This window comes from Bolinopsis microptera, chromosome 1 (genome assembly GCF_026151205.1).
Source record: "Bolinopsis microptera isolate Bmic1 chromosome 1, MBARI_Bmic_1.0, whole genome shotgun sequence".
Lineage (NCBI taxonomy): Eukaryota > Metazoa > Ctenophora > Tentaculata > Lobata > Bolinopsidae > Bolinopsis > Bolinopsis microptera.
Genome location: NC_087072.1, coordinates 5,501,355 through 5,515,138, shown reverse-complemented (window position 1 = coordinate 5,515,138; position 13,784 = coordinate 5,501,355). Strand labels below are relative to the sequence as shown.

Below are 13,784 nucleotides of genomic sequence, written 5' to 3'. Positions count from 1 at the left end.
CACGGATCACGATTTCATCGATGGACTCTAATTTGGGACACCTGAAGTAACCCGGTAGTCAAAGTTCCGGTCCAGTTCACATATTACCACTTAATATCACATATTGCCGTAAATCGGCAGAGAGAGAGAGGGGACCGTGTCTTAAATATATGTGCGTCAGACAGCGAGGGGTTTTAAAATTCAGAGCAGCAGGATTAAATAATCCGGAGAATTTTATTTCTACTTGCCGAATTGTTTTGTTCGTCAATGGCAATGATTTAGCAAGTAGTTCAAGCACGCCACGATACACAGAGAGGCTGCCCTCTTTAAAAACCAATAGTACATTGTTATATCGTACTATAGACGACAATAAAATGCCAGCATAATATTTTAGAAATAAAGCAAGCAATGCGACTTGAACTAGTTAGTCCGCCTGTGCATGATATTTACACTAGCCGGCCAATAGATGATTTCTTTTTACAAACTCTAGCTGTTAAAGCCAGCTGTCTCGAGCTCCTTTATCAAGTTTTCCATTATGTGTGTTTATAAACTTCGAATGTAGACGATAGGCGGGGGGAACGCCATTGGATTTTGAGAAGTATCGCATGTTGTAGTGAGGTCACGTGAGGATAAGTCACGTGATCTCAATTACTGAGCTCCGTTCTTCGTTTGCACACAGTCAAAGAAATTGAGAGCTAAAACCCAGCAAAAAGATATCGAGCAGTGATCTATTTGCGGAGCTTGGTGGCGGTGACGCGTGTGCAGAGCATTTGAGCTGTTTGGAGTATCTTGGGAAATGTTGATGAGAGTCTTGGGAAATTTTGATAAGTGGTGAGGTCTTAGCATGCAGATGAATGACAGATCCCAATTAATGGGCCATTTTTAATCTGCCACACCAATCGGGCTAATTTATCCAGCACATGTCATTATTATTTCAATCGGAAGTATGCTGCAACTAAGTGCAGAAATTGAGCGGTGAAATACTGTTTCAAACAATCGATTACAAACATGTGACGATATTGGTAAATAAAGGGAGTGAGGGCTGTGATACATTTCCGTCAAAATTGTAACAGAAAATAGTATCAAAACTGAGATTTAGGAATCTCCGGTAAGGTATTTTAAAAACATTGGATACTATAAAAGTGAACTTACCGTTTGGTGCTGTTTGAAGTTGTACTCGTTTCTGAAGGAGCGTTCACAGTATACACACCAGTAGCTACTCGTATGTGTGGCCATGTGCGACTGAAAATATTCACTCGTTACAAATAGTGCTTTTCATTACAGAGAACATAATCTTACCGTGCTTTTCATAAGAAAATATGTCATTTAACTTTTAAAACTTTTTCTTATCTTCCTTGTTCAAGGAAACGTAATTCTTAAGATTTCACATTACGCCAGAAAGATAAGTTTTCTATTCATCCCCCGTACATTTAATGCGCATAAAATGAAATGGGCCAGCCGAATCTAGTTCTATAGAAGTCTTTAATCGAGCCTGTGAACGACTGAACACCTTGCTAAGCTCCATAATATTATGCCCCTGGCTTGTTAAAGATGACTTAAGATGTGTTGGTGAGGTCCTCTCCGCGGGTGGCTGACGACAATTGATGTATATATTCATAAGGTGGCCACATTAATTGGTGCTATGGTAACAAAGTAACCTCGCACTGCCACCTTATAAAATGTGCAGATTCCATATATCAATACCCCGACCACACAGTTACAACAGAGCACGTCGGCCATGATATAAATGTTGCTAATTCTCCGAGGCCGTGCACGGTTCTGAGTATTTATCGAGAGTGGACAGTTAGCTACAACAAGTGACTACAAAGAGAACTATCAATTGTGTCTATATTAGTTAGGGGGTGTCAGTACCAGGCTGCTCTTTTACACGTGTTCCTGCCGCCAGATTCAGCAAGTCAGTGGTCACCAATAGTGCGTAACGGACTCCAATCAACACTCCCCCTACCTCCCAATTGTTTTTAAATTAGAGCTAATTGATATGCTGCTCGGCCACTGGTCTATTGGCCTAAACAAATTATAAAGTTTCGTTTCCATATTTTTCGGACAAACACGATACGTTCTAACCAATAGTATTAAAATGTAACTAAAGCCTATCAATTTTGGACAGCGGTAATTTTTGGTCAGAGAGAGAAAGTCTTATCCCTCTCGTTATGATGAAAACTTATGAATACGCTTTGTGGCAAAAGCAATCAATGAAAAAGAAGACGATATCCTACATAGCCCCTATATAAGGCTTTGGTTTTATGTAAGACCTCCTTCATAAGTAGCCTGTCTTCCAGAAGTCTTAAACCTTCATGCACAGTGAAATAAAAGTTCTAACTTTACGACTTTTGTAGGAATTCTCGATATAATCCGGTAACTGCAGCATCCCATCCCGCTGTCCCTACCTGAACACCTCAATCATCTTATCGAGAGAGAGAGAGAGAGAGAGAGAGAGAGAGAGAGAGAGAGAGAGAGAGAGAGAGAGAGAGAGAGAGAGAGAGAGAGAGAGAGAGAGAGAGAGAGAGAGAGAGAGAGAGAGAGAGAGAGAGAGAGAGAGAGAGAGAGAGAGAGAGAGAGAGAGAGAGACAGAGAGAGAGAGAGAGAGAGAGAGAGAGAGAGAGAGAGAGACAGACAGAGAGAGAGAGAGAGAGACAGACAGACAGAGAGAGAGAGAGAGAGAGAGAGAGAGAGAGAGAGAGAGAGAGAGAGAGAGAGAGATACCTTCCTTGACAAGGAGAAGAGGGAAGCGAGATTTAATCCCTTTTAAGGACCTGGCGCTGACTTTCAAATGATCACCAACTCGTAAAATATTCTTATCGATTTTAGATCCTGATGTTCAGATATTATTACAGTTGATATATTCCATCAAGAATGCAGCTTCTTCCACTTTTAATATTCTAATCTTCCATTCCTCGGAACACATTAATAGTGCTCTCCAAGTCCCCCAAGTTCCCCGACCACTCCTAACACCTATTACTGTCCACCCTCACTCTTATTAGATAACATGCCAGACGGCCAGTCTAAAAGTTGATTGGAAAAGAAATCACTGCAACCCACAATGCTGACAGATCATTCTCATTCTCATTAGCTTGTGGTAAATGGTATGACTGGTGGGGCGGAACGTCGTCTACTAGAATACGATATACAACTATTTAAATGACTTTAATTTTAGGTGGACTTGCCGTAATGTATCGCACTAATAAGATCAATGATACAATTTATGGGGCTTGGATCTTAGATACTATTCACACAACAATCTTATCCGATAATATATTACTGTTCAGTGATAGGGAGATATCTTAATATTGAATATTTGCACGCCCAGTCATTTCTGCAGAATTACGAAAATTTCTTTTAGATTTCCTCAATCTTGGGATTTTGCAATTTTGTTTCGGATACTCAGATTTCGCGTTCTTAAATATAATGAGTCCATTTCTTAGAATTGCCGGTACTCCCCAAAAAGCATTTCCGTAGAAAAATACTTGATTTAAGTGAGGTTCCACTGATGTCGAGATTTCCCCAAAAGGCGAAATTAAATCGTGGCAAGAAAAACCCAACCATACCGAATACATACTAAAGCGGAGGTACTGATAAAATTTACGTGACACGAAAGTGTGGCGTGGTTTACTTGGTACCTCCTCGAAATGCTTACTATTGACCCCCAATTTGTCAACATTATCATATTATTATAGGGCGCGGGCGGCCGGCATTTTTCTGGTTGGTTACAGATATAAAAGAATTAATGATAAATTCATCGGACATTGATACTATCAATAGGTTTCTGTCAATCCCATACTATTATTATTATATATTATACTACTATTGATACACTGAAATATGGCTAAACGTTTGCACCGGAGCCGCGCAATTGAATTGACTACGAGCATCTTATCATTATTAACATACCGTTGTCTACTTCACAGAGGTCATGGCGTAATTTTTTTTCATATAACGTTTAACGTTTCCCACCTAATTTTGCAGACAAACCCCATGATCACATATTTGGAGATATGTGAAAGCAGATTAACTTCAGCATGACAGGCAGGGAGGATATTACAGTTGCGGGTAAGCAGGTTCTAACCCTCTTTAGCATTTCGGACACACCCCCTTTTTAGCACACACCCCCTCGCATTAAGGGGCGGGGATAGAGTAACAAAAATGAAAAGAATCTAAGAATTTTAGACAATGTAAGAGTGGTGTAACCACATACCTGGAGCTGCTGTTTGGTGAGGAAGATAGCCTTGCACTGGTGGCACGAGAGTTCTCCATTGCATGCTAACGAACCTGAGAATATGTGCCGTGTTAGACCAGTTGGCCCCAAAGATACCCCCTCCGTAATTCTCTGCTCTATAAAAAACAATGTGCTATATATTATATAGTCAGTTAATATTGAGTGAGAGGGGGAAGTCTATTAATAGATTGGAATTGAGAAAAATTAATGAACAAAATATGAAATGTGATACTTAATACTTAGAGAATGGCTAAATGAAAAATGGTCCTTTATATTTTGTGGTCATAATTAGCGATGTTAATTTGCCGTTTTTTATCTGAATTGTAAACTATTATTCTCCTTGGTTTCCTACTCAAGATGTAAGTTTAGTGGATGTTTTGCTTTTGGTGATACAAAATTCAGTGAGATTATGCAAACAAAAAAAAGGAATTAATGTTCAAAATATTCATGAATGTTGAGAATCACCTGTTGGTGCAGCCAACTTCTTACTTATTAAACTCTAATTTTCTCACTTTAAATCTGAGTTTAATAACTTTCACACGTCTATTGAAAAACGTCTATTGGAAAAAATAACTATTTTAATTTTCCGAAATCAGTAATGATCTACATGATAGTTAAACCTATTATACTAAGTTTCTATGTAATGATATAATCAACACTAAAATTTAAAGGTTGTAATATTCCATAGACACTACATAACTTAATTTCAGTGGTTTTCGTCTTGATGAAATAATGTCAGACTGAATTGACACATATGATATTTGTTTATATTTGGTATGGTTAAGAGACGCGCATATTTAAGTGATACATGTTCTAAATAGTTGTATTAACACTCTGCCACATGCATTTATAAGCTGTCTAATAACTAGTAAGGAGCATATCTTAGTGCACCAGCAGCACAAGCCATTCTTCAGAAATCATTTCTACAAGGAAGTAAGGTTGTGTGCCGACTTAAAGTCTACGATAGAATGAGTACCCAGGAATGCAACCTTTTGCCAGGCTATTTTGAGGAAGAAAAATGAGTGTGCTGGGAAATTAAATGGAAACGATTGAATGTAGCGCAATGAAGACATACTTTTGGGGATGTAAGGATTTGCAGTAAACGGTATGGGGTAAAGCTAGGGAAGCTGTGAATATGACATCACTTTCAAAATAGGAATGCGATGAATTTAAAGAGTATTAGAGGTCATGCTTGATTGGAGGTAGGAACCGTAAACAACCTAGCCTTTGTGCGTGGGGTGTGATTCAGCGCGATCATCTCATTGGATATCAAACCTTTAGCAGACACAGGGCCAAGCATTAAGAACGGTTTCAGACTCTATTTCAAGTAGGGTCAGGGAATTAAAAATCCCTCAGTAAAGAATCTTCCGCAAATAGGCCTGCAGACGCCACCGAGTCTGCCTTTCTTTCCATAATAACATAATATCAACTCTATTTTGATAATATGTGTCATAATGTAGCAAAATATTAGGACAAGAATCACGCAATCAGCAAATTTACTCCCGAGCCCTGCAGGTAAGTGGTGGGATACAGGTGATACAGTGTGATTCAGGCTGCTGATCGGTATCAGGATACTGTAGTTACTTCAGACACCACCACATCACTCTCTCAGATGGCACACCGTAACATCCTCATTCCTGCTCATATTCAGGATCTCAGAGAGATGGAAATGACAGGAATTTTTGAGCGTCATTATTACGAGAGACTTTAGGGAAGCCGTACAGTTCAGAGAGCTGTGCTCGATCTTATAGTCAGCTCTCTAAATATAACTTCAACAATACTGTCTGATCAATACTCTATAATCTCGCTCTCTTCCAAGCGGCGGTTACCTCATCCTCCAGATATTGTGGCGTCTCTAATAACAAGTGTGAGGGGGACCAGTGACCAGTCAAAACAAACCCAGAGAATACTAATGAAGAGGTACGAGGCGGTACCATGACGTAGTACTAGTATGTACTCACAGCATCAGTCCTTCAATTCATCAATGTCTGGATTTAAATCAATTTGGGAGTTGAGTTGTAGTTTGTGCAGCAGTACCAGCCCTAATCCTGATCCTGTCTAGATAGTATCTTTTAACTGGATAATATCCCACCAGGCACAGCACCGTACTGTGACCGTACAGACAACAGTATTCTGTAGGCACGGGTATGAGGCAGGTGATATTTCACAGGTCCTGGCTCGTGACTGTCCTGCGCAGTGAACCACGATAATTTTCCCATTGACAGGCGATTACCCGGAGCTAAAATGCACACATCACCACCCAATTAGAGTTAGACTTTCAAATGTGCGAGGTTTCACTGTGGATGAAAAGAGCCCTTTCCGTCATGTTATTCCGAGACAGTCCGTGACAAAGACCAGCAGCTTGAGTCGCAGTCAACCTCCTACGGTCACGGACCTCAACCTTTAAAAGTAAACCCTTTGATCTGACTCGTTATGTATGCATATGGTGGCTAAAAATGTGTTCAAGACACAGAAATGGAGCTTCATCCGTAGAGTGCAGACTTCAAACTTGGTGGGTTTCAAGACAATTGTCGAACGGTCGGAACACTCTGGTTGCTACAAGTGCCATGCAATTTGTAGCTAACTTTGAGCAAGCACTTGTGTAATTACGAGGCACTGCCAGTAGATAGAAACACTGGTCGTGCTAATCAAACTTTTTTGCCGACAAACGTGATCGATGGAGTGCTAACAGCTCAATTCTCATTATTCCTATCCTTTCTTTTCAATTCTCCTCAATTTCTTGGATAGACAGCTCAGTTAGATAAAAGGATATCTACAGTAACTGATTCAATATATCAGTTAACTGGATCTATATAAAGATTTAAGTAAGGATCAGTGATTATGTCATGTAGTAACTGACCGGCTCTATAATGGTGATATCTAGAGCGTGAAAGTTACGAATGTGATCAAGGCGGGGGCAAGGTCCCACCTTAACTCCTTAAGTGCCTTTTAGGGGGCAATATCTAGATATAGAGAGGGACAGACAACGGTAGAGAGAAACAAGATACCACGTACCTCTTCCAGAGATACTATCTTAATTGTACAGAGTTCACACCCCAAATAATCACACCCCAAATATAGACAGGGTACCTGCTTTTCAGCGACCACCTGGCCCCGCCAGTAGCATTTCCTAAATATCTATTATCTTGTATGTGATTTACTCTAACCCCACCATGCCGTCTTAATAAGACTGTTATCAGTGGCTACCTACTGTTGGTAATACAATAACCTATTTTAGTGAAATGTTTTCCGGCCTGACAACCATGTGACAGTTACAGATCTGGCCTCGAAACTGCGACTGAAAACCAGGATTTAAACACATTTTGGCAACAGAGTTACCAGCAATAATCAAGCTCGCCTTCACGCCTTGTTCAGTAACATTACGGGCAATTATCAGATTTAAAGTCATTTTAAAGTTGTGTGACGAAAATAAGTGAGAGTGTTTGTTGAGCTGTCCTCGGAGATATTTTTAACACGGTGTTTGAAGAGCAGACAGGCGGGTTGGGGTGAGTGGTGGTATCAGGACATTTCATCTAATCAATTAAATATTAGCACCTCCAATTACCATATTATTAGCTAATTGAAGGGCGTGTATTTGTAAGTATTCATGATAGTATCACAACTTTATATCGAGATATACCGCGAACCTGGTACTGGAATAAGAAATCCAGACAGATTTTCAGTTCATGCCAATACCAGGATCTCAAAGTTTTCTGGAATCGCGGAGAAAAAGAAGACGATCCAAATCCGATGTTGCTCTGAACTACTCTTTACAGCTAAAACTATATTGATCCTCGCCGTTACAGCTTCATGAGATCTATCTTACAATGATACAGAGGAACCCATGCTAAAGCCAGCTGTAAATACTGTTTTTTGACACGCTAACAGCTGAAGATCCCCTCACCCAAACTTACAAGACCTCAAGTTTGACGTCTACCAAATTATTAGAGACAATCCTACTGGAACTGCACGCATTAGTAAAGACATGTATTTTGAGGGAGCTTGTTGAACGAGATGGTGCAACATGTGACACGTGGAGACAATCTGTTTGTATAATTTTAATATGGCAGAGCACTCCAGCGTTCAGGGCTCCGACATCTCCGGAGAAGAAGTCGGACAAGTGTCCAGTCTAAGTTAGACAAAAGGTTGGTCATGTGACCAGTAGAACTGCCGGTAAAACCGCACATTTAACATGTTGTATCGGGCTGTGTTCCAATAGGGAGATTGTGAGGTGCTAGAAGCGTTACAGACTGTGCTCCCAAGTATTAACTTGCGCTGCAGCGGAGTTGATGAAGCGTTAATGGGCCTGGGCTCTTGTAATTCTTATCTGTAGACCAGAACAGGGCATGTTGAAGAGAGTATTATAGAGGTCTGGAGAGGGTTGTGAGTCGTAACAACTCGTAACTGTGTTACATGTTCTCACTTCTTTTTACAGGAACTTTTTCACCTCTTTACCCGAGCCTGGGCCGCTCTCTTTCTTCAGAGAGCAGCCAATGAGCCAAGAGAGGAATGCAGTCTGACCAAACATACAAACAAACATATGAGCTCTCTGATAACACAGAAAATAAACTCATCCTAATTCTCACACTCTCAGATAGAAACATACATATTCACACACTCCCTCACACATATTCACACACTCCCTCACACAAACTGACACATTCTCAGCTACACTGATCCTCCTCCCTCCATAACATCATGATCTAACACTTCAGTTACTCATGTAAATCACCAATTAAACACCGTGTAGTCCCCTCTCTCTCTCAGCTGCTCTGCACGCTGTGAAACAAAGCAGGTGCGGAGATAGCGCCGCTGTCTGTGCATGACAGCTGCGCTGAAAGCAGGGGGGCACTCCACTTCATCCTCATCACTATTATTACACGTAAAACTAAAAGATCTGGTGACTCAATAGCTAGCTTGTTATCGTGTCGCAGTTTCAGATTTAATAGAGTTAATAGAGAGGGGAGTGTTCTGCAATAACAAGCATTCAGCACAACACTTCCATTGTGGAGACAATTGTGTTGTCGTGAAGGTGAGTTGTGAATTTTTTTCAGCTCATTCAATCTGCAAACAACGTGGTCGTCCTGAGGAGTGAGAGAGGGAGAGAAAGAGAGAGAGAGAGAGAGAGAGAGAGAGAGAGAAGAGAGAGAGAGAGAGAGAGAGAGAGAAGAGAGAGAGAGAGAGAGAGAGAGAGAGAGAGAGAAAGAGAGAGAGATAGAGAGAGAGAGAGAGAGAGAGAGAGAGAGAGAGAGAGAGAGAGAGAGAGAGAGAGAGAGAGAGAGACCCGTACTCTACAGTCTAATAGATTAATGTGTGTGTTGCAATATCTAGCTACTCAATAACGCTCTCGTTCAATATATGCGGCCTGGACACTACAGCAGGTGACGTGATGATATGGAAAAGGCTGAACTTGTTAAAATTAGAGACTCAGATTCTTTTTGGGGATAAATTAAAGAAAGCGAAGTCCTTTAATCACAATTAATGATCTGTTAGATGACATTCTGTACTAATGGTAGTTAGGGTTTGAATTAGAGGATCTAAGACTTCTGCCCACACCTACAACAATTATTATTATATGTAAAAATAACGAAGAAATCCCTAATTTCCTGATAATCTTAATACCACTTGTACAACGGAACACTGTAATTTTCAGTACACACGGCAGCTAAAATCTCTCTAATAATTCTCTGTATATGAAATGAGGACAGTTGAGAAAGCTTGATCTCCTACTACTACCGCTGCAGACTGACGAGTAGATTGCCAGATTTACTCGACCGAAATTCAGACAATCGGCTGTAAGTTGATGCGATGATGGTTAATTTTACTACCTTAATGATTTGTTCATGGTTGGAAGTTAGGGTATTTGGCTAGTTTGTGGAGGGGACCGATGATAATTTGCTGTCAAGAGACGAGACAAAAAGTAGCGAGGGGGTGCCTCCTTATCGGTGAACGGAGTCAGAAGGGAGGTTGGTACTCGATAAAAATAGACGTAATAACAAAAGAAACAAACTCAAGGAACAATAGAAAGAATCGACAACTTAATCATTACATTACATTATTCTAAGCGGCCATGTTAATGCGGCCGGGTGATTTGATTAGATTATAAACTAAGTTATTTTGTGGGATTAAGATTAAAACTCAGACTTACCTGCATGGATAATCTGATGCGTCTTGAAATTGTTGAGATTGTTGAACGTCCGTCCGCATTTTTCACATGAATAGAGGTCGTTTTCCTTTTCCGGCATCTGGTAAAATTTGGTAAAGTCTAGGAACGAAAGATACTGTGTATTTCTATCGAGTTAGGATGTTGTCAAGTTTTCATCGACCAATTCGTTCGAGCGATTAGAAATTACAGTAGAAAGATTCCGTAGAAAAAAGATTCCACACCTTAGAATTAGATTTTACGAATAAGATTGAAGTTATTGGAACGTTATTGGAAAAAGATCCAAGATAGACTTGAAGATTACTTCATGCTTAAAAACTCGTTATCTACAAGACCAACATACCGTTTTGGTGGTGGCAGTAAACTGCATGATGTTATCATTCTCCTTGCACTCCGGATCTTTTTTCTGAGGAGAGGCATAATGGTGAGGTTTAAATTCACGGTCAATACATTAACGGTTAGTAAATAATTCTTTGTATTTCATGATCAGGAGAGTTATGTCATCACTTATCAGTTCATTTACAATAAATTGGAGAACAATAACAGTTACATTCCCAGAGGAAGGGGGTGCAATAAAGTATGTCAGTGGTAATCGTGGTGTAAGAGTGGTAAAGTGCAGAGATGAGATCATGTGAATAGTTCCCAAAAAGTCCCTGTGATAGATTCAAGGAGCGGATGCTGAAGCTGTGGTGGAATGGTGTGGTGACGTAATACCTTCTAATATTACTCCCAGTGATCCTGTAAATACTGGTAAAAGGCTGCAAATACCATGCTCCTGTGGTATGCGTGACTTTACGAAGTGAAAACACTCCTCATCACGACCCACTAGGTAATACATTAATTATTCTCTAGCACTCACTCACTCTCTGATAGAGATAAGAGGAGACTGCACAGTGCACATTGGAGGAGCAGAGTTTTCTACAACCAGTTAATCTAATACACCGTGTCTGCACTCTGTTCTTCATGTTTTCATTCCTTATATTCAACGGAATCCGTGGTCATTATTTTGGGGCTCTAAGTAACGCTCTTTAGCTTTTATCATCATCAGAGGGCTGATGGCCAATGACCAATGACTCTCCTCCGTTTCCTCCGTGACCACCTCTCTCTCCTTGAAATTCAACGCTCGATCACACCGAATATATATAGACAACAGGTGTCTGTTTCCGTACGTGTTTTGAAACCAAAAAACGGGCAAAGACAGTAATTTTATCTCTCCTATTACAGGAGGTTTGATAACCCAATAAGAGAGAGTACATTTTATTGCATTATTTTCACATGACCATGCTATGCAACAACACGACTCCCTAGACCCCTTTCAGAGACCACATTAACTTTAAGGGTATAACATGTCTTCTTTATTGTGAAATTTCGATTAAAGGCACCCCGCACACCCCGCACAGACAATGATCTGGCGCTGAAAAAATGCGCTGCTCGGCTGGAGATTAATCCAGTGAATTTGTATTGTTCTAAAGCATCACCTAGTATAATAAGATGGGGGGAATGTAGTACACCTCTCTCTCTGATAGTATTTGTGCACCATGCATGTTGTAAAATAGTCATATAAAATAGTCAAATAAAATATTGTCACAGGTTTCAGTTTAACACCAGGATGTATCGTCCTAAGATTAGAGCGTATAGACGAATAGTAGTGGAGGGTTTTAAGAGCCGCCATTACTGCAAAAAGGTGCTAAATATGAAGTGACAAAATTAGTTTCAGTACCAAGGTAACACACATGTTTATTGCCAAGGTAACACATGTTTGTTGTTTAAAGTACTTGTTGGGCACGTTTGCACGACCTACAAGTGCCAGCCGTCTAGAATTAAACGTTACAATTGCAGCTACCTCTTGACTGGAACTTTGAGACTCGTGGATCCAGACTGTGACTGCGTTTTCGGAGGTTCACAATTTGTTACAAAAGTGCAACAAATGGCCCGCAAATATTTAAACTGTCTTACAATTTACCGGGATTTTAGTCACAGTCTAGCACAGTACATCATAAGTGACCGCCGCGCAATTGCCACAAGAAAGAGTGGCCCCTCAGAAGTCAGATGATCGTGTAGTTAACTCACTGATCAATTAAAGTACAGTAGGCCCGGTCCGTTTACAGATTGACAAGATACTTGGGGGTGACGTAATCCAATTCCAGTCACGACTTTCTGCTTGGCAGTCTAAAGCAATACTCTTTATCTACTTAAAGGTAACGTAATTACAGGATCATTTACCTTCTTCACTCTCAAATCTACTGATCAGAGTGATTATTACCTGAGTGAGAGTCTAGACTCCAACTTCACGCTTCACTTTTCAATAGCTCGATTGTTTCGTGAACACGATAGATGAATTTGGGGTCTACAGATATGTCGATATAATATAATCTTTATTGCAGCTCATCAGACAGCTGGAATCAATTAGGTATAGGGCAGGTCATCAGCACCGAGCGTTATACCCTAATGATTTTATTTTCTAGAATTCGTTTCAAAACGTTCTTTTAACCTGCCCAGGATACGATTACCGGAGAGCGCACTTTCACAGCACAGACAATTTAATTTGGTCAGTGAGACGGGGGTATAAGAATATGTCTCTGTAATACTTCGTCAGAATTATAAGAATTGAATGTATGATTAATTAGTGATAAAGTGTAAGTATTGCCAAGTATTTTGCAGTTAACAGAGAAGGGCAGACAAAGAACAATTGCAGATCTGCACGGCCCACGTGACGGCCCACGTGACCTTATCTTGTCTAATCGTGTGGCCAGTCAGACGATTCAAGCCCTGCCATTCGCCAAGAAATTGGCGAACAAATAACGGCACAGAATTAGGGAATTAATTTTACATTGTGTTGCTGAGTAGGAGTCAAGTATGTGTGAAAGGTTTGCCATTCTTAATGAAATCTGGATCGTTTGACCCGTGCAAGGCGGTGCGGGACGGGGCTGAGTATCATCCTGGGGCAGGGCACACTATTTCTCTAACAACCCTCAAGTAGCAGAGCTCTCTAGAGAGGGCAGGAGACAGAGCCAGACCCTTTCAAAGGGGTATTTTTTTAAACGATCGGACCGGTTTTAAAACATGGGAAATCGAATAGCACTAATCTGCTTGTTGGGGCATTATGATGGCAATTGAATATTTAAATATAGCCTCGCATTTAATAAGCGGTTACCGCATATATTACCGCTTAATGAATTATTGAGTTTGCGTTTGGTGGCCTTTGATGTACTCAGCCCTTTGAACTGTGAATTTAACAGCCAAGTATGGAAGCGCTCATTTCTGACATCTTCCGATGATGCGTGTAAACTGAACTGTGTCTGCTCCCAGATAAATTACGTGTGAGTACTCTACAACCCTCCCCAATATATAATATCATTAATATTCTCATAATATTATTTATCATAATAATATGTGTCCACTATAGTA

At 40.4% G+C, this 13,784-nt stretch overlaps 2 protein-coding genes across 3 annotated transcripts in view; both read right to left on the bottom strand.

Annotated features, from left to right (window-relative positions):
* Positions 1–13,784, bottom strand: part of LOC134826423 (ATP synthase subunit beta, mitochondrial-like) — a 76,117-nt gene that overhangs the window by 23,120 nt on the left and 39,213 nt on the right. The gene's annotated exons all lie outside the window — the stretch shown is intronic.
* LOC134820010 (uncharacterized) overlaps positions 1–13,784 on the bottom strand; it is a 31,990-nt gene that overhangs the window by 4,108 nt on the left and 14,098 nt on the right. For both annotated transcript variants that reach the window (XM_063830186.1, XM_063830193.1), the window contains exons 7-10: positions 10,720–10,782; positions 10,362–10,458; positions 4,193–4,266; positions 1,132–1,221 (exon numbers count right to left, since the gene is read on the bottom strand). In XM_063830186.1, coding sequence (XP_063686256.1) covers positions 1,132–1,221; positions 4,193–4,266; positions 10,362–10,458; positions 10,720–10,782 — 324 coding nt within the window. The remainder of the gene's footprint in view (positions 1–1,131; positions 1,222–4,192; positions 4,267–10,361; positions 10,459–10,719; positions 10,783–13,784) is intronic.